General features: G+C 61.2%; 2 protein-coding genes across 2 annotated transcripts in view; one reads left to right on the top strand and one right to left on the bottom strand.

The window, feature by feature from the left end:
- Window positions 1-4,448, top strand: part of LOC119105486 (calpain-7-like) — a 9,048-nt gene extending 4,600 nt beyond the window's left edge. Inside the window, 8 exon segments of the mRNA XM_037228953.1 lie at window positions 224-468; window positions 778-850; window positions 1,598-1,727; window positions 2,017-2,060; window positions 2,063-2,157; window positions 2,193-2,223; window positions 2,746-2,886; window positions 3,308-4,448. Of these exon segments, the coding sequence (XP_037084848.1) occupies window positions 224-468; window positions 778-850; window positions 1,598-1,727; window positions 2,017-2,060; window positions 2,063-2,157; window positions 2,193-2,223; window positions 2,746-2,886; window positions 3,308-3,532 (984 nt within the window). The 3' untranslated portion in view covers window positions 3,533-4,448.
- A 954-nt stretch (window positions 4,449-5,402) lies between these two features.
- The window catches only part of LOC119105485 (uncharacterized), a 59,724-nt gene continuing 44,619 nt past the window's right edge, over window positions 5,403-20,507 (bottom strand). The window contains exons 5-14 of the mRNA XM_037228952.1: window positions 19,285-19,375; window positions 17,000-17,083; window positions 12,881-13,018; window positions 11,335-11,463; window positions 9,872-10,930; window positions 8,738-9,793; window positions 8,188-8,628; window positions 7,573-7,833; window positions 6,440-6,587; window positions 5,403-5,995 (exon numbers count right to left, since the gene is read on the bottom strand). Coding sequence (XP_037084847.1) covers window positions 5,817-5,995; window positions 6,440-6,587; window positions 7,573-7,833; window positions 8,188-8,628; window positions 8,738-9,793; window positions 9,872-10,930; window positions 11,335-11,463; window positions 12,881-13,018; window positions 17,000-17,083; window positions 19,285-19,375 — 3,586 coding nt within the window. The 3' untranslated portion in view covers window positions 5,403-5,816. The remainder of the gene's footprint in view (window positions 5,996-6,439; window positions 6,588-7,572; window positions 7,834-8,187; window positions 8,629-8,737; window positions 9,794-9,871; window positions 10,931-11,334; window positions 11,464-12,880; window positions 13,019-16,999; window positions 17,084-19,284; window positions 19,376-20,507) is intronic.

Genomic DNA, 20,507 nt, shown 5'->3' with positions numbered 1-20,507 from the left:
GCGTATTTAAGTTTCGTTTGTTGTACGCCTTAAAAAGTCTCCAATAAGTTCCGCCGATGCTTGCCGTGCGTTTCCACTAGAGTTCAGTCTCTGACGGCGGCACACGGCGGGGCAGTTCAGGTTCTGAACGCTTCTGACAAGCGTCGGTCTCACTGGGCGTCGGCACGGTGGCGCGCCGCTGCGCTGACCCGACCCACCAGCAGTAGCACTCCGACGCCGGCAGGGCAAGCGGCTGCTGCTGCTGAAGAACCCGTGGTCGCACCTGCGCTGGAAGGGCAACTACTCGGAGATGGACCAGCGCCACTGGACACCGGCGCTGCGCCAAGCGCTCAGCTACGACCCGCAGTCGGCGCAGCAGTTCGACAACGGCGTGTTCTGGATCGACTACGAGAGTCTCGTGCGCTTCTTCGACGTGTTCTACATGAGCTGGAACCCTCAGGTGTTCTCGCACACGTTCGCCCACCACCAGTGAGTGAGAGGGTGTTGCCGGAGGACGGCGGGACGCCTCCTGGCCTCCCCTTGATCAGTCGCCTGGCACGCCTGCTGCCTTGGCCCTGGGGTGGGGGGTGGGGGGGGGGGGGCAGCGGTCAGCAGCTCGCGCCAGCTGCTACGCCTACTAGAAGTGGTGTGTATACCCCCCCCCCCCCCCCGAGCCTGCCTTACTGGTTCGTTGTACGGCCAGCGGCGCGTATTGGCAGTCCTGGGCGGTCCCGAGTCCGTACTTGGTACCGATAAGCGCGGCGGCGTCGCAGTCACTGGAGGCATGTGGCTTTGCAGGACGTGGCTGGCCGGCCTCGGACCCATCCGGGACATGTACAACATCGGAGAAAACCCGCAGTACCGTCTGGAGGTGAGCTGGCGTCCAGGACTCGTCTGTCGCTGCCGCTTAGGTGGCCGTATATGTCGGACGATCATCACATCTTGTCAGATTTGTGCTTATCTGGAGCTGTGCCATCGCAAAATCACACTGTGGTTGCGTGCGCACAGTAACTATTCCCAGTTGCAGCAACTGATCAACGAAATAAATGTTGGAACGCCTAATATCTATGTCGCGTCTAATGCGTGACATCGTTTAAAACGACCCATGCAGTCTTGTTTGTCTTTTTTAACCTCACCTTGACCTGTGACCCCATACTGACCTGTGATGGACACCACTCCGATCTGTATGCGACCTCACTCTGACCCATCTGCGACCCCACACTGATGTCTGACTCTGCACTGATGTGTATGTGACCCTACACTGACCTGTGTGTGACCTCACACTGACTAATGTGACCCCATACTGGTCTGTACTTGACCCCACATAGACCTTTGATAGACCCCCACTCTGACCTGTGTGGCCCCACACTGATCTGTCTGACCCCACATTGACCTGTATGTGACCCACACTGACCTGTCTGTGACCCCATACTGGCTTGTCGACACCACACTAACCTGTGACCTTACTCTGACCTGACTGTGACCCCACACTGATCTGTCTGACCCCACATTGACCTGAATATGACCCCACACTGACCTGTGTGACCTCACACTGTCCTGTTTGCGACCCCACACTGGCCCGGCCGTGACCCGTACTGACCTGACTGTGTGTGGCCAGGTGCGCGGCCCCACCGTGGTCTGGGTGCTGCTGAGCCGCCACATCACCGAGATCGAGGACTTCCGCAACAACAAGGAGTACATTACCGTGGCCGTCTACCGCACCGACGGCCGCAGAGTCTTCTACCCCAGTGAGTTGATTCGGACAGGGTCGGACCCCGTGAATCGAGTCGGGCCGAGGCGGGAGCAACAGGCGTCGCGCCGCCGCTGAACGGGGGTCGACAGGACACTCGAGGTCTCCTGCGGCTATTGGAAAATCGAGGTGGTATGGGTGATCGAGCAGTGCATTCCGGTGGCATCTTTTGATGTTTTGTGGCGCTGCGCGGCGGCCCGCGCAGCTCGTCCGGGGGCTACGACCGCGGGTCCGCCGCCGCCGGCGCCGGCACCGTCCGGCGTGACTACGCCCACCTGACGCTGCAGACGAGCCCGAGCCGTACATGGAGGGCGGGCGCATCAACTCGCCGCCCACTACCTCTGCAAGCTGACGCTGAAGAGGCCAGCATTACACCTTCACCTCGTCATCGCGCATTACGAGAAGCTCAACACCATCCACTACACGCTGCGGGGCATACAGCGCCAGCGCCTTCTCCTTGAAGAGGGGTCCCGTACCTACCCACCCAGCATTCGGTAAGAGGCGAAACTTTCGTAGCACATGTAGACATGTTTTGTGGGTGTTGCTGGTTGATAAATGGCATCAATTCACCTCCTTTGCACCGTATCAGCCTTACAAATGTTCGACCTCGTGCACGATGATGTGTTGGTAAGAATCACTTGGTGCAAAGAACGGTGCTGTCCCCAGGAGTTCGGGTGGTAAAGCGTCGGTCTACCGCCGTTCGCACGATGGGCAGAAGGTGCGACAAGACCGCGCAAAAAGATTGATACAGAGCTGACGTGGACGCTCCATGGTTTCGTCCAAGTCACGGCTGGCGACGGGGTCAGACTGGCCGTGTTAGTGCGCCACATAGCGGTATCAAGATGCTCCACAATACTGGTGAGAAGGCTAAGGCGAGAAGTCTGCGGACCTCGGGTCACCGCAGTGAGGTGGCGTGGTTGTCTCTCCGCTTGTCTCGTCAGGCGTGCGGCTGTCGGCGCGTTGTGTGGGCGTCTTGCGTGACGAGTGACGGGTGACGGATGACGGCGCTGCCCCAGGTGACGGGCGAGTGGCGGGGCGTGACTGCCGGCGGCTGCACCAACCACCCACACACCTACCCCAACAACCCGGTGTACCAGCTGCGCCTGCCGGCCGCGGCCAGCCTCACGCTCCAGCTGAAGGGGCCGCGCGTTTACCAGGTACGCTCGCGCGGCCGGGCCCGACGGACGCTTAGTCGCGCTGCCCAAATGGTCTGTTCGCGCCCAGCTGATGGATAAAGAAATGACGGAATGGTTCGGCTGTTGAACCCGCTCTGGTTTATTGTTTCTGGTCAGGCTGTACGGCTTATATTGTAACGCAACTATTAGTTGTTCTGAATCTTTTTCACATATCTTAAAGCATTTAATTGTGTTGACGAAAGGATCGGTATCAAAACCGTAAGGTGTCATGAATTAATTGCATTGGCATAAGCGCCAGTTGCTGTCAAACACGAATACGTACTGTGCATGTAGCGTGTGCAGCGCCGTGGTTTTAGTACGGAGCCAACCTCTCTCGCTGTTCGCCGCAGAACCCCATACAATATCTTGCCTCATTCTCACCCATTCTCACATCCACTCTCAGATGGGTGTGGACATCACGTGCGTGGAGGCCAACCCAGAGTCGCCGGGCTACTTCCGCCGCCAGAGCTCGGGCTCGTACCGCTCTGGTTTCGTCGTGTTGGCGCTGGAGAACGTGCCACGCGGCACGTACAACATCGTGCCCAGCACGTACATGCCCGGCCAGGAGGGGCCGTTCATCCTCAGCCTGTTGGCGGCCGAGCCGGCTCAGCTGGCCAGGATCAAGTAGGCGCGTCGCTGGCGTGGCGGCGCTGTCGCCGCTTGAGGATAGCCGGGACACGACACCGGTCGGACCGCGCTGCCGCTGACGAGGCTTCATTATTGCTGTCGGGACGATGACGTCATTCATCCGGGGACGGCGGCACGTCGCCCCTGTGACGACCCGCGAGACGCGCAGAGCTGGGATGACGCACGCGCTTGGGAGCCGTCGTCGCTGCCCCCTTGACGCTGCGTTGCCCCCGTTGGCAACCCTCATGCCACAGCATGGCCCGGGTGGCGCGCTCGCTTCGGTGACGCCAGCGCTGCCGCCGCCGCCGGCGTGCTGTCCTGGCGGTCGGAGGCGCGCCGCGGGTGGTGCTGGCCGAGTCGCCTGCTCCGGCGACGGCTCGGCTGCCGTCTGTGATAGCCGGACGCCGGCGCCGTGTTGGCGGTGACCGCGCGCGTCTCGAGCCCGTGCGGTATCGGATGGCGCGCCGTCATGGCCCTTGTGGCGCTGGGTGTTCCCCGGCGCTGCTGAGACGAGTTGACACCCGCACAGGTGCAATCTGTTCAGTACATTCGTCACGTCCTTTGGAGTGCTAGGTGAATCGTGCGAAAAGGTGCGCCTCGCACATGTTGAAGATGCGTGCCTTCTCTGTGTTGTAGTGAGAGTTATGAACATAGCGTTGGACGTGTGTTTGATGCGTTGTTTCAATCCCCATGAGCCTGCCCTTGGATATTGTTATGACTGGGTATCTGGTGCTGCTGTTGGAGCCGTAAACGGTTTGTAGTTTTGCGAGTATATCGTCAGTCTGTTACTTGAGCTGTGCTGGGAATGTCGCGGTTCTGTCCTGCTTGGGTTCAGCACTTAAAACTGTGTGATACGACAGAGGGGCTGCTATGCCTATATTTTATTTTCACAGCTTAGCCCTGAATAAATAAATGAAGTACAGTAGGCGGTGCATTTTTCGTGAATGACGGCGGACCACCAACAGCCCCGCACCTGTCCGGCGTGTTTTCGGGAGTTGTTCTTGGGGCGGGTACCGGCCTACTCATGGCTGGGCTGACTACGTGACTGACTACCCTCCCTGTCTGTTCCGCTTCGCTTCCTTCTGTTCACCCAGTGAGGCGAAACCACATTTCAAGCTGCAAGCGGTCTCCGCCAGGCGATGGGCAACGTGACACGCCATGCGAAGAAGGTCGTGTGAACAATTATTCCACCCGTGACACTAATACGTCGTCATAATTTCTCCGTGATGTCGATGCCTCGTCTTATTTCTTACGTGCTACTAATACCTGGTCTCAACTTCTTCCGTAAGATCTATGGAGAAAACTGTAGGTGACTTTCATTCACGCTGCGGTGTGCGTGCTGCGTGCGTGCGTGCGTGCACGCACGCTCGCGCGCGCGCGCGCGTGTGTGTGTCTGTCTGTTTTGGCGTAACGTTACTGTGAGCGTGCGTGCGGAAAAGAGCGTGCCCAGGCGTTGCTGTAAACGCGCGGTGAGGGCGCTGTCTGCGTGCAATTATCTCACGAGTTAGTTGACCTTTTTCGGAACGCATTACGACCTATTCCACGTCGGATGCCGAGCGCCGCAGGCTATCTTTGTCGGTGATGTGCGCCAGGCGTGCGACAACCGCGGCAAATCGGTTTAAGATATCCTGCGGTGCGTAGCGTAGTAAGACCATTAATGCGGATGGCCTGATACATGGCCTCGACGAGACTCAAGCCTTTTTCAGCTGCTGATTCTGGTGGTAAACGGCTAATTTAAAGCCCCAACAGTTTTAATATGACAGCACGAAATATGGCAAACCCATCAAACAGCGTCTTCAATCCTTTACAGCAGATTGCAATCGCGAGGTCGCGCAGATTGTTTGCATGGGTAACGGTAACACAAGACGAGCGTTACATGTCATTATGTATTGCTGACTCGCTACAGGCTCATATCTTCAAAACCGGGAATCTCGAGACTCACTGCATCACGTGCACAGTACACAGCATGGCCGCTGGGGTTAGGTAGTCCCTCGAGCCCGCACCGGCTCCCTCGCACGCGTACATGCGCCATAGGGCGCAGCCATCTTGGGCCAGCTGACTGCACTCCCCCGACGCGACGTTATTTAAATTGCTATCAAAACATGCTTAGGTACGGGAAAGTGTGAATATTTGTGTGCTCACGTGTACGGCTGGTTCACTCTCGCCTCTCGCGCTCTCCCTCTATTGTACTAGTGGCGGCCCGGTCCGTTTCGGCTCCGGAGCTGAGGCGGGGGGGGGGGGGGGGGGCTGTGTGGGTGGGGCGTGCAGGACGGCAGTCACAGCCATCACCGGCTGCCGGCCGCGCCCTCGCCGGCCGACCAGCTCGGAAGCCGGTCCAGGAAGTCGAACCTGGCCAACGCCTCGCGTTCCTGGGGTCCGTAGCGGAAGAAGAACTCTGGCCGGTTGATGATTGGTGGACGGAAGACAGGGGTGTAGCGAATGGCTCCATCTTTTCGCCGTGAGACTGGAAACATCGCGGATTGGTCACACCATTTCGTGGAGGCGACATGCGCGGGAACGGTATGCGGAGGTCGGCACGCGCACACCACGAAAAGCCCGCCCCACTGACGATCAGCTTTTCTCTCATAAGTTTTCGAGCATCACGCTTCGCGACGTTGTCTGACCACTCGATTTTAGCAACTCTCATGTCGTGCGCCACCAAACCTGACGCCGACAAAGCACCGCACCAATGTCACAGCAGCACCAAGGTCCACCAACATGATAATGATTATCACTGAACCGCTATGAAAACAGGAGAAGAGACAGTACTTCTCAACTCTTCCTCTCACAGTAATCAGGAGAAATGAGAGATAGATGCTTTTAATTACAATTTCCAATAAAAATTGCTTACATGAACGGATAAGGACAAAACGGTAAACACATTTCCGATCGGAACCCCACCACCCACCTTGCTTTCTTCTGCGTGCCTGGTGCACCCACTTGAGGTGCTGATACTCGCTGGCTGTCCGCGGCGTGACGTCACTCTCGCTGTCCGACGAGGACGAATCGGAGGAGTCGCGCGCCGCCAGCATGACGTCATACATCTTCGACCGAGCCTGCGAGGACCGGGCGTTGGTCAGCTCGAGCCGGGCCGGTCGGGCCCGTTACCCGCAGCCCAGCGCGGCACCGCGATTTCAGCTGGGGTGATCGGGGCGGGGGGCGCGGGAATATTGGCGCTCTAAGACGGCCAAACGATGATTTCGGGGATAACCGCTGAACCAGCAGGGTTGCCACTACCAACAGAGTGATACAAGCGCAAGGATTCCGGTGTACGCAGTCATCTGTCCCGCTGCCACCGCGACACCCCCGCACACATCGCTGCCTCGTGAACAGTCAGCGAGGGAGAGAGGAGCCGACTGCCTGTGGCCTCTGTCGGCCCGTTGGCAGACTCGTACATCTGCTGGCGAATTTTAAAAAAAAACATGCAGACATCGTTCTGGAGTTCCGCTATGGCAAATCAAAACAACATAGTAACTTGCATTATTAATGGAAGCGTCTATAAGTCGATATGACATTGAAACTTTGTGCGGATCCCCATCGACGGCTTGGGTCAATGGCTAGTTTCAGCTAGCGTCCCTGCAGGCCCAAATACAAACAAAATATGCACGCCCGCGCCCACGTCTGCAGTCCTTAAACGTCACAGCAGGATGAGTTGTGAAGCTCAGTCATTTAGATGGCCAGGCCCAAATCCTGTTGTCATGTCTGAGCTATCCTTGTACGGACGGGTCCAACGCGTCCGATTTCAAATCTCGCTAGACATCCCGGGCCTAACTTGGCAAAGTAAAAGTGGCCCGACATGACCAGTGGCAGTGTCGTGCACAGGACTACGACGGCAGGGTTTATCACTTAGGCATCGCACTTTCTCCACGGCGTCCACGACAAGTCAGATCCACGACAGGATGCACTTTCAGCCTGATTGCGAACAGCCCGTCTTTATTTGTGCCGTCATGCCTAATTGAATCCCGCCGACCGCACTGGCACGCCACACCCAGCAAGCGGCAGCGGCTTGCTGGGTCGCAGAAGCCACGCGGCCGACCTCACCTGTAAGTCGCGCAGGTCCACCGGCCGGTCAAGACGCACCCAGCCGGTGTCGGAGCCCTCGCGGCGATGGCGCGGCTCGGGCGGCGGCGGCGCCTCCTGCACCTCGCGCGCCGACAGGCGCTTCAGCTCGTCCAGCAGCTGGCGGCTGGTGGCGCGCCGGTGGAAGCTAGTCACGTCGCCCTCGGAGACGATCAGCGGACTCGCCGGGGCGCGGCACGCGTCCGCGATCTCGGCCGGCTCGCTGACGGCGCGCACCAGCTCGGCACGCGCGCCGGCCGCCTCGCGCGAGTCGGTCGAGCGCGAGCCGCGAAGACGCGGGATGCGCGAGCCGAGCCGGGCCGGCGCGGCGGCGGCGCGCGACGGTGGCGTGCGCGCCGGCGCTGACTGCGCGCCGCCGCGCCGCTGCGGGCTGTCGGGCCGCGTGGGCACCGGCGTCGGTGCCGGCGCTGGCTCGGCGCGCCGATGACTGCGCACGATGGCCGATTCGGAGATGCTGCGACCGCCGACCTGGGCCGGCGACGCGTGCAGGCGGCGCAGCAGCTTCGGCGAGGGCAGTGCCGACTTGGCCGGCGGCGCGGCCGGCGCGGCCGGCGCCGGCTCGGGCGCCGGCCGCACCGCGTCCCGCTTTAGCCGCGCCGACACTTTCGGGGAGGAGGGCGGACGGACACGAGGTATGTTGTTTGTGGAAGAGTGCTTCCGCTTACCAATCAGCGGACTGCGCGGGATGCCCGGCTTCGGCAGCCTTGAAGCGTTCGTCGGCGCCGTGTCGGCGGTCTCGCGCGCGGTCTTGACAGCCGCGCCGCTGCCGCCACGGTCACCACCCCGTTTGCCCTCCGCCGCGGGTGGCGGCCCCTCCACAGGCGGCGTGTACTCCTTGTGGTTGGTGGAGATCTCGGCGCGGTACACAATCACGGCGGGCGCGCCGCTCGCCACATCATCGCCAGACTTCGGCTCAGACCCCGAAGCGGGCACCGTGTCCCGCTCGGCGCTGCACCGCTGCGCCAGCTTCGCCAGCTCGATCGACGCGTCGAGGACGCCCCGGTCGGCGCACGGCCGCTCCGCCGGTGCCGGCGAGGCGGACCGCCACGACCGACGCGGCGACGACTCCCCGGTCGGCGCACGGCCGCTCCGCCGGCGCCGGCGAGGCGGCCGCCACGACCGGCGCGGCGACGACGGACGCGGCCGACGAGGAGGAGCGGTCCATGCCGGCGCACGAGGTTGAGTCCGAGTCGGTGCTGGTATTGGGCTCGTGCGCCGTGGCCTGCGCCGCGTCCTGACTCTCACGCTCCTCGATGTAGCGCTGCTGCTCGGTGATAAAGCTCAGCATGGACGTCAGTGCCATCTCCCGGTCGGCCGAGGACGCCGCCGGCTCGTCGTCTCCCTTCGCCGAGGCCTCCGACAGCGCCAGACTCTTGGAGCTCTCGTACTTGACGAGGCGGTAAAAGTCGCGGGTGAAGTCCGTCTCTAAGCTCTCGGCCCGCTCGTCCTCCGAGACGACGCTGACGCACGACATGGCGTCGCTGCCGTTTGAGTTGCGGTTTGCGTCCAGCCTGCCATTCAACGCCTCAAACGTGCCATAACATTCGGTGCTTTTTATGTCGTTCTTGTCGTTGAAGTCTAGAATCGTGTCCTTGACGTCAATGAAGTTGAGCTGTTCGGAGCTGGACCAGCTGATCCTGGGGTCGCCTGAGGGCGACGGCAGTGACAGTTGATCCGGAACATTACCGTACGGCCAGGCGGGCAGCGCCACCGGCTGCTGGCACATGTAGCTGGCGTTGTTCCACAGGCACTCGCTGGCGTCCTCCTCCAGCTCCAGAATGGCCTCCTGGATGTTGGGGAAGGAGCCGACCCGGCTGTAGTCGCTGCTGTCGGCCAGCCGCTCGCTGCCGCCTGTCTCATCGGTGACCTCCGAGCGCAGCTCCTCGGCGGACAGGTGCAGGCTCCAGTCCTCCAGCTCGGCCGCCTCCAGGCTGAAGCAGTTGCGCCAGAGCTCGGAGCAGTCGTCGCGCCACGGCAGCGCCGCCGGCACGAAGACGGGCGAGGGCAGCGGCGTCGCGCCGGCCGCCGACGCCCGCTCCAGGCACGCCTCGCCAGCGGCTCGCCGCAGCGACGCCGTGCGGCGCGTGTCCAGCGTCGAGGTGGCACCGATCTCGAGCGTCGACGAGGAGCGCTCGGGCGCCCCGCCGTCCCAGGGCGGCGCCGCCGGCTCGGGCGCCCAGCGCTTCACGCAGAGCCGCGAGTCGGAGCGGCAGCGGTGGACGGGCCGCGGTCGCGCCGGCACCAGGCAGCTGTGACGCGCCGGGCCGGCCAGCGGCAGGTACAGCACGTCCGGTCCCAGCCGGCGGTCGGTCAGCAGCGCCGGGCGCCGGCCCGGCCGCAGCGACTGGCGCAGCGCTTCCACCAGACACCGCATGTCCTCGCTGTCGCTGGAGCTGGCCGAGGCGGGGCGCTCCTGTTCCAGGCAGGAGGTGCGCCCCTCCTCCTCTTGCACCTCACGCACGTCCTCCAAGCGCGGCCGGCGCGCCGTGCCCGGTTCGGGGTCGGCCGGCGGCTCGGTGCTGGCCGTCGACACGCCCGAGTCGGCCGACACATTCGCCTGCACGTCGCTCGACATGGTGGAGTAGCCCTCGTCGCGCCCCTCCTCGCGCCGCGAGTCGTCGCGCGCCGCCGGACTGCCGGCGCTCGGGGGACAGGAGCTGGCTCGCGCAGCCGCCGCCGGCAACGCTGGCGGCGGCTGCTGCTCGGCCGACGCCTTGGAGAAGACCACACCCGGCAGTGGAAACAGGTTGGACGGCACCGGCGGAAGGTCCGGCTCCAGCGGCAGCACGCCTAGAGTGGCGCATTTTTCAGAGTCGGTCAAGGCGCTCGACAAGTGGGACGTCGCCACCCTTTCAGGTTTGGCCTGGTACACCCGCGGCACTGTGCACTGTTCCGACCCGAGCCTGCTGAGGCTGCGCTGAGCGGCGCTCGCTGAGTCCGCCACCTCACAGAGGCGACGCATAATCCCACTGTCGGCACCGCCCGCCAACGGCGCACTCTGGTGGCCGCCCACAGAACTGCAGCTTGTTCCGGTCGCCGCGGCATGCAGTGCGGGAGTCCGATCGGCTGTCCAGAGAGGCTGCTGCAGCCGGCAGCCACTATCACAAGTGTGACTAGCACAGGCGAGGCAAGCGGCGGGTATATCGCCATCTGTGAGGAGCGAGTCGAACTGAGACCAGTGCGGCGGGCTGGACACTGGCGCAGCCTGCGAGCTCGTCGACGCACTGTAGTGCTCTTCGAGAACGCGCCGCACCTTCGCACACATCATCGTCAGCTGACCGTCGTCAGCTGAGCCGACGCCTGAAGGTGCCGTCGGTGTCTGCAACAGCGGATGGTAGGTCGGCGTGAGGGAGGAAAACAAAGGCGGTGACAATACGCCGCGCCACAAATAAGCTCATCAGCGGGCGTTTCCATGTCATTAAACGCGGGCTAATTGCCACCGAACGCAAACTGCCGCCGACAGAATGCAAAATAACGGAAAATGCAGGGAGGAAAGGAAATGCTCCGTCCACAACCACCCACGAGCCAGCGACAGCAGTGCAGCATCTCCAAACAGCACAGTTTGGCCCGACCGTTACTATTCAGTTTGCGGCCAGCCATCGCCCACAATTGCAGGGCCCGAAACCGCAGGCGGAGGCCGCGGCAGAACGCGCGCGTTCCGGTATCTCCCGAGCGGAGGAACCGCGGCGCCGACCGATAGCGCGAGACGCCGGCGCCACTGACCGTCGGGTGGGCGGCCGGGGACGCCGGCGCGCCCCCAGGCGCGCGGCCGAGCATCGAGTACAGCACAGCGTTCTCATGCTCCAGCTCACGCACGCGCCGACGCAGGTACGCCAAGCCGTTTTGCAGCATCTGCCGGAAAGGCGGCTCGAGGTAATGCTGGAGCGCTCCGGTTGACATCCTGAGGTATGCACGTGAGGGCCTGCAGTCGCCAACGGGCATGGGGGCTGCCGCTACCGCGGTGGACCCCCCCCCCCCCCCCCCCCCCCCCGGTTGGCTGAGCAATGCTGGAATGGCTGGCATTCAAAAACGGCGCTGACAAACATCCGACCAGTTTTGGCAGACAAAGCTAGTTTATTGGGTGAAGACAAGATCGGGTATGCCAATTACGTCAAAATGAAGGCATTCCAAAATGCGGTGTGTATGACCTTCAACCAGTAAAGTTAAGCGTTCTGCGAACCTTACACTCGGCTTTGCTAACCAGGCTCGGGTACTCGCGTCATCCGTTCTAGGATGTATGACAGCATGATGGTTTCTGCTGAAACTTTCTAAGCAACGCCACTCATGGACGCGCAAGTACGACATTTGCCGACAACGTCTAGTTATTTATGAATGGTTGCCACAGCGGCAGACGACTGGGCGGTCAGCTGCACTTGTCTAGCCGCCGTAGCTTGTTGTCTTGCCACATAGCATGTCACGGCAGTTTGCTCAATCGCACTCCATAAAAAACCCGCACGGGACATGAAGCCGGTTAAAGGAATCGGCAAAACCGGTGTGCATGCCTCAGACGGCGAGTCGGCATTCGCCGCCGATGCTATCGCCGCACAGCCGGTAAAACTGGCCGCGAGTGCACTGTGGCACTGCGGAGCACAGCATAAGCCCGGCCGTCCAGCTGTCGCGCCGTTCAACTCCTGACCGGTGGTCGTGACGCATGGCTGCTTTGGTCCGGACGTGGCGTTTTTCTAGCGGGGCCTGTCTCCTGTATGCAGGTCAACAGAGGGCCCAAGGAAAGTTGCCGAGGAAGTCTGGCCATTGGATTGCAGAAAAATGCGCTGGAATCGAGACACAACTGAGACGCAGCTGTGTGGGGCCAGTGGCGGAGCCTGGGCTGCGTCCAAGGCAGCGAAGTGACCTGGAAGTGAGCGCCAGATAACCCGCAGGGCTGGAACCGAGTGAGGCGTACCTCAGCTGGAACCGAGTGAGACACACTTAGCTGGAACCCAGTGAAGCGCGCGTCATCTGGAACCGAGTGAGGCGCACCTCAGCTGGAACCGAGTGAGGCGCACCTCAGCTGGAACTGAGTGAGGCGCGCCTCAGCTGGAACTGAGTGAAGCGCACCTCAGCTGGAACTGAGTGAAGCGCACCTCAGCTGGAACTGAGTGAAGCGCACCTCAGCTGGAACTGAGTGAGGTGCGCCTCAGCCGGAACCGAGTGTCAGACAGCTTAGTTTGCTGAAGCTCGGTACGAGACAGCTGACTAAGCTGTGGTACGAATTGTGATACAGCCCAATGAGTAGCGTCTGAGCAGGAAGCGACAGGCGGTCTCTCACCTTCTGTTTGAAGAGCGCCTGCACGATCTGGTAAGCCATGTCATCCAGCCAGCGCTCCGAGCGGCGCTCCCGCTCGGTCTGCTCCGCCTCCAACGCCCTGACCTTGACCTCCAGGTCAGCACGACTCGGCGACCCCGGCTAGAACAATGAGAGCGGCCTCAGTGACCAACTGAGCGCAGACGGAGTCCCCAAATACACGCGGAAGACATCGCTTCTAAACCACTAATGACTCAACCTCAAACAGAACAAACATTATTGGATGTAATATGCGATGCCATGCCTAGGACGATTCAATCAGGCAAGTCATTAAGATAGCATATTAAAATAGCCCTTCCCCTCCTCTAAACTTAATTAGAATCCATCAGGTGGCCTCGGAGCTCCCTGTCGGCCCTCTTCGCCGGGGCCAACTCCAAAACGGCGCACCGGAGCGCGTGTTCCGACCTGTCCCCGTCAAATCAGCGGCGCCAGGGGCATGTCCGTCACGACGGGCCAAAATCTCACGGCTCTCTCAGCCGACAGCTGCCGCATCGATCCCGCAGTCTCCGCTTTGTCCCTTTGTCCTCCGTCGACTGCGCGGCGGCCGCCAGCACTGGATGACGTCATAAAGAGACTTCCTCGCACACCACGCAGATTTGTCTCGGCCATGCGCGGTCCAATATGGCGATAGTCAGTTCCGCCCACGGCGCAATATGCCGGAAGTCAGCTCCGCCCGTGGCGCGATATGCCGGAAGTCAGCTTCGTCCAAGGCGTCACACGGCGGAAGTCAGCTCCGTCCAAGACGGTGGCCTCATCCCCAGCTATCGTTGCATATTAGCATTGACTGCGGCGCCCATTTTCCGCGCTGGCAGTCGTAAATCTCGGGCGGTGAATTAAACATGAAGACAATCGTCATAACAGCGTGCTGCCGCTTATCAGGCGGAAAATGCTGAGGGCTCGAAAAGGCGTCATTTATTTCGACGCGCGACGAAGACCGCAGTCGAAAAGCGGACACAACTTAAGTTCTCGGCTGCTGACCGTCAAATGACACAAATGCAGCAAGTAGACGCCTCGTCTAGCGTCATATTTCCATGACAGTCGTCCCTTGAAAGGCCATGAATAATGCATGACCCGGTTCAAGACGACATGTAAATTACTCCGCGGACGTGAGTGTCGCACACTCGCTGAGCGATTCTCGGTCGGGAGCGTTTGAGCCCGGTGCGCCCGTGACGGCGAGAGGCTGAGCTCCGCTCTGACGGCCGAGTTCGCCGCCATCAAACCCCGCCGATCGGGACCAATCAAGCCGGCCGCACCACTCATCGCCGCCAGCCGTAAAGCGGCGCGCCCGCCGGCCGCGTGCCACCGCGCCGCTGCCCCGGCTCGGAGACTGGGAACCGGTACATCCCCCAGCTCGCCGCCGCGCTCTGCCCGCTGCCTGTCTCTAGGGGCGGCCTCGCCGATGTCTGCGACCTGTGACCGGCGAGCCACGGACAAAGAGGTCCGGCGCACGGCGCACGTGCCGGAGCGGGCCCTATTACGGCCGCCTCCGTCCATACGCCGGACATTTGTCAGCTGTCGCCCGCACAAAATGATCCCGCCGGTCCGCGGAGGAGACCGGTCTGGCGCTTGGGGCGCCGCAGTGTCAGGCTTCCCGGAATGACTCCATTCAGTCGGATCAGCCGTAGTTCCGGCGACAGCGGAGTGGCGGCGCCGACCGCCAGCGCCGGGCGAGCCGACTGCTGCGGCGGCGCGTGTGCAGCTGCCTTCGCAGCCTGTTCCGCAGCCCGGTTACGGATTACGCGACCGGTTCCCGCCGGTCTGCCCGCCCGCTCTCGCCAAACTGCTGAGCGCACTCTCGAGATCGGACAGGGGCGCCAGAAACGCCGCTCCCAAAAATGTCGGCCGCCTGTCTAGCAGCTCGCGCGACGTCAGCGCCGACGGTGCCCCCTCCGCTCCCTGCCTTGGTAAGCTCACGCAATCCGTCGGCGACATGGGCTGAAAGCGGGTCGCAACGCCCTGCACAGACGCCGCTTGCCAATTGCCTCAGCATCCACCCCTTGCGCTGGCGCCGGTCCCGTTGGCGCGGCCGGCCGTGCCGTTCCCGTCGCAGTGGCCCTCCGTCTTCATCGTGTCTCCCTTGGCTGATCCGGCGTCGCGTGGGGCGCAATTAGCGGGCGTAATTGGCCAGCGGAGTAGGGGCGTGGCGCGGCGGGGACAGGCACCGCCCGTCGGCGGAGACAGGCGCCGCTGGTCAGCGGAGACGGGCAGAGACAGGCATGGCTTGACGGCGGGGACAGGCACCGCCCGTCGGCGGAGACAGGCACCGCTCATCGGCGGAGACAGGCGCCGCTGGTCAGCGGAGAAGGGCGCCGCTCGTCGGCGGAGACAAGCGCCGTTTGTCGGCGAAGACAGCCACCCCTAGTCGGCGGAGACAGGTGCCTCTAGCCGGCGTAGACAGGCGCCGCTCGCCGCTAGTGCAGTAGACCGATCAATAGGTAATGCGTTCTCCCGTACCGGTCACTAAACAATGCCAGCAGTCACCAGCGGTCACCACCCGTTACCATCGTCACCACCGTCACCACCCGTCACTATCCGTCGCCACCTGTCGCCACCTACCACCATCGGTCACCAGGGCCGGCGCAGCAGGGGGAGGTGGCGGATGGGCAAGAGTATATTTCGACCCACTCATAATTTTCGGAAGCCCCTTTTTTCTAAGCCCAAGGCATGGTAGTAAGTCATAGATTTCCAAAATTCTCATCAAGGAGGTCTCCATAAAACTAGAGAGTATTGCATCGGGTTCAGAGGAACCTTTTCTACATCAAGGGGCCTGTTTTTGAATCATGAAACTACCTTTATGAATACGGTAGCCCATGTTCTAGATGAGTGGGCCTAATACTATGCTAAGGAGGCCTTTTTGTTGGCTCCGAAGACCCCCGCTACGAACTACATGGCCCCTGGTCTGGGTTAGGAAGCACTCTCTTTATTCAGGAGGCCCTATTTCTGGAACAGGAGGACCCTTCCATGCATCAGGTGGCCGTGGTTTAGGATCAGGATGCCCTGTTTTGGGATAACGAGGTCACTCAGCTAGATTTAGAGGTTCTTTTCGGGAGTTGGAAGATTCTGTTGTGGACCGGGAGGCCCCACTATGCATCAGGAGGCCCTTTCTGGAACAGTTTACCTTGTTTAGGGTAGCAAAACCCTCTACTGGATAATGAGAAGGCCCCTTCTGGACCCTTAAATTGTTGACATGTATTTGTGTAGTGGATATATATATATATATATATATATATATATATATATATATATATATATATATATATATATATAATGCATATAAAAATTTGATGTGAGGACACATGCTCTAGGTGCCCCTCCCTTAAAACGCGACACTAGCTGGGAGGTCCCCCTGTGAGGAGGCCCAATTTTGTCCGGCAGGGCCCCTAGAAAATCCTGCCCCCAACCCAAAATCCGTGACGCTGCCCCTGCTCTTCGTCATTTGCTTCCACCCGTCACCGCCGGTCACCATCCGTCAACACCCGTCATCATCCGTCACGACCCGTCACCACCAACCACCACCCGTCACCCCGCCGGCCGTCACTCGCCGGAGCGGTCGAGAGAGCGCGCGGTGGCTTGTGGTGCGGTACCATCAGCAGCCACACTTGTACGGGAAAATGGGAAGGTGGTCATACCCACAACAGAGATCGACCATGCTGCTGGTACCGACACGACGCCGGGATGGAAAAGGCGTGTACTGGCTGATGCGGTAGGTAATGCTGTCTGCTGGGACCCTATGAGAGAAAGGCTGCAAATTACGAGTGACACTAGAGGCGGGATGGTGTGTTTGTGGATCCTCAGACGTTGACTGCGCCGCTGCTGCTGACGGGGAGTTTACCTGAGGGAAGAGGGGGGGGGGGGGGGGGGGTCGCAAGATGACTGCAAAAGCACCTACATAGCGCCAATTAGCAAGACCGAGGGAGACAACCCTGCTTCAGAGTACCAGCTCGCTATCTCCTCCGGCTGCCCGGCTCCATGCGCAGGGTGCCAGGCCCCAGAGCCCGTCGCCGCCCGCCCGGCCCGGCAACGCCCGGCCGCCCTGCCACGGCGCGGCGGACGGCCGTCAGTGGTTCGCGAGGTGGACCGTACCTCTGTCGGCGGCGGTGCTGCTTGCAGTCGCTCCAGCTGCGCCGTCAGCTGCTGGATCTGGCCCAGCCACTGCTGCCGCTCCGTCTGGGGGACGAGGGGCGGCGTTAGGTGTATCTGGCCCAGCCGCTGCTGCCGCTCCGTCCGGGGGACGAGGGGCGGCGTTAGGTGTATCTGGCCCAGCGGCTGCTGCCGCTCCGTCTGGGGACGAGGGAGCGGCGTCAGGCGTATCACTGGCGCGCTGACAGACAATGCCATTCAGAGTGCATGGCCATGGACAAACGGGACATCCTGCGTCAGAGCACAACTCATGTCTACGGGGGGGGGGGGGGGGGGGGCACTAAGACACTGCTCGTAGAAAACGGTGAGCCCGTTCAAATGTTTGTATGAGCGTGGGAAATGTCGCACCTACCGGTTTCCCAACTGCAAACAAAATCTGGAAAATGCAGAGTATTTCAGTAGCAAGACGTCTGATGTGAGGTCCGCCAAGTTCGGAGTCAGCGACATGCGCCGCGTTATGAACAGCTCGTGTCAGTACAATAGGTCATACCTTCTCCTGTCAGTGCGAGACACAAGTGTCAGCGAAACACGTCTATGCATACAGCGAAGCACAGCACGCCAGCAGCTAGTCAGCAGAAGAAATCACAATATTCGCCGGAAGAGTGCACAGCGCACGCAACAACCAAAGACCGTTCATCCATCGCGCAGCACAGCTGCACGAGTAGCAGACAGTCAGCACCGAGACAACAATAACCCCTCCGTACAGTAGCAGACAGCCAACACCGAGGCGACAACCACTCCGCACAGTAGCAAACAGCCCACACCGAGGCGACAACCATTCCATACAGTAGCAGACAGCCAACACCGAGGCGACAACCCCTCCGCACAGTAACAGGCATAACACCGAGGTGACAACCCCTCCGTACAGTTGCAGACAGCCACCAACGAGGCGGCAATCCCTCCGTACAGTAGCAGACAGCCAACACTGAGGCGACAACCCTTTCGCACAGAAGCAGACAGCCAACACTTAGGCGACAACCCTTTCGCACAGTAGCAGATAGCCAACACTGAGGCGACAACCACTCCGCACAGCAGCAGACAGCCACCAACGAGGCGGCAACCCCTCGGTACAGTAGCAAACAGCCAACACTGATGCGACAACCCTTTCGCACAGTAGCAGACAGCCAACACTGAGGCGACAACCCTTTCGCACAGTAGCAGACAGCCAACACTGAGGCGACAACCACTCCGCACAGTAGCAGACAGCCACCAACGAGGCGGCAACCCCTCGGTACAGTAGCAGACAGCCAACACTGATGCGACAACCCTTTCGCACAGTAGCAGACAGCCACCAACGAGGCGACAACCCCTCCGTACAGTAGCAGACATAACACCGAGGTGCCAACCCCTCCGTACAGTAGCAGACAGCCACCGAGGCGACGACCCCTCCATACAGTACACAATCCCGCACCACATGGCGTGGTCTCGCCCCCCCCCCCTTCCCACACACATACACACGCGACTCAACCCACTCTGGAGCGCAGCCAGCAGCCCATCCGCCCGGCGGCGGCGACGATGCCGCACGAGCCCCCGCGCCGGCGCCGGTCCGCCCGCGGTGGACCCAGCCGCCCCAGCCGCTCGCTGGCCGACGCCGGAACGCCCGTGGTGGACACAGCCGCTCCAGCCGCTCGCTGGCCGACGCCGGAACGCCCGTGGTGGACACAGCCGCTCCAGCCGCTCGCTGGCCGACGCCGGAACGCCCGCGGTGGACCCAGCCGCTCCAGCCGCTCGCTGGCCGGCGCCGGTCCACCCGCGGTGGACCCAGCCGCTCGCTGGCCGGCGCCGGAACGCCCGCGGTGGACCCAGCCGCTCCAGCCGCTCACTGGCCGGCGCCGGTCCACCCGCGGTGGACCCAGCCGCTCGCTGGCCGGCGCCGGAACGCCCGCGGTGGACCCAGCCGCTCCAGCCACTCGCTGGCCGGCGCCGGAACGCCCGCGGTGGACCCAGCCGCTCGCTGGCCGGCGCCGGAACGCCCGAGGCGATTTGCCCCGTCAGCGGCGCACCGACCGGCCGTAAACCAGGCGCGCATCGACAGGCGGCCGCGGCCGCGCCACTTCATCACCGGGATTATCATGGGCGGCGGACGCGGCATTACCTAATTGGTGTCTGAGCGGAGATGGAGGAGAGTGGGGCCGGCGACGGCGAGCGGCTTACGCCAGCGGCCGGCGGCACTCACAAAGCCGGCCGCCCTAGCCGGGCACAAAGGCACTGCTGCGACTCCCACCCACCTCGTGCGAGCTCAGCAGGGCGTTCGCGTCCGCCAGCTTTTTGTCGGCCTCGGCACGTGCCAGCTCGGTGGCTCGCAGTCGCCCTTCCGACCTGCCGGAGGGGGAGGGGAGGGAGATCAGCGGGGAGCCAACGACGGCAGGGTATTTGTTGACACGGACAACTGTTATAGGGCAATCAGTGTCACCATTTCTTATAACGGCTGTAAGGTTCGTGCCAGCAAAACATGGGTTTGAGAACGCTCTAGCGGACCTGACTAGCCATGACACTGCGTGAGGGCCAGTGGCCGTGACTATTCTGGACGAGAGTGAAAAGCTTGTTGAAAGGGTGATTGCCCTTCAGTGCTGCCGTATTCGTGGAGGTCGCTGAATGCCAGTGTGAGTAAAGGACTTGTCAGTTGACAAAGTTAAACAGATGACATCCAGACTCCTGGTAGTTTTAGTGCTGTGGCGCCCACGCTTCAGGTCAAATGATAGTCATCCGCAAAACTTCCTCTTCAGGGGCGTATTTCCGCAGTATGAGCTGGGGGCCAAACAGAAAAATGGCGACCCCTCCCCCAAATACGCCAACAAGCGAGTTTCTTATCGGATATGGTTCACTTGCTTCTCAAAGTTGGGCGTTGGTGCCCAACCTGAATAGGAAAGCACATCCCTGGCTCTTTCCGTTTCTACCCTGGCGTCTGGCGGCTTAAAACGCCTATCGCTTGATAAACGCTGGAGTCATCTCCTGGCCCGCGTTTGCATCTATCTACTCGACAGAAAGCTAGAGCAATCGGATTAGGGCCCAGTTGGCTCCTCCCCCGACCGGCGTGCTCGGACTGATCTAGTGGCCGCGGGCGCGCTGGAACTCAGAAGCGCCGACGCGCCATCTGTCGGCAATATCCGAGCGTGACTTCGATCTGCCGCGAATTTCCGGCAGCATTTCCGAGCAGGCAGTCATCAGGACCAAGTTGGCGAGCTTTACGGCATTGGAAAATTGCCTCCAACAGGACGCACCCAATAGCTTATTTTGTCTTGATAAATTGAGCAAGATGTCCCAGACAATGAAATATGAGCACGCGGAAAAATCATCCAGATTCATCCACAGGCATTTTAAAATAGATGACACATGCGATGTGCTCCACCAAAATGTATGTGACTCAGGACGATCAGCCATAGTTGTACTACTTTTGACTGCAAAAACGCATGTTTGTCTCGTTGGAAAGGAAGCAGATTAAAACAATACT

The sequence above is a fragment of the Pollicipes pollicipes genome, unplaced genomic scaffold, assembly GCF_011947565.3.
Source record: "Pollicipes pollicipes isolate AB1234 unplaced genomic scaffold, Ppol_2.1 Scaffold_6138;HRSCAF=7277_pilon_pilon_pilon, whole genome shotgun sequence".
Classification (NCBI taxonomy): Eukaryota; Metazoa; Arthropoda; class Thecostraca; order Pollicipedomorpha; family Pollicipedidae; genus Pollicipes; species Pollicipes pollicipes.
The sequence above is the reverse complement of the archived record's forward strand: the minus strand, read 5'-3'. Positions and strand labels throughout refer to the sequence as shown.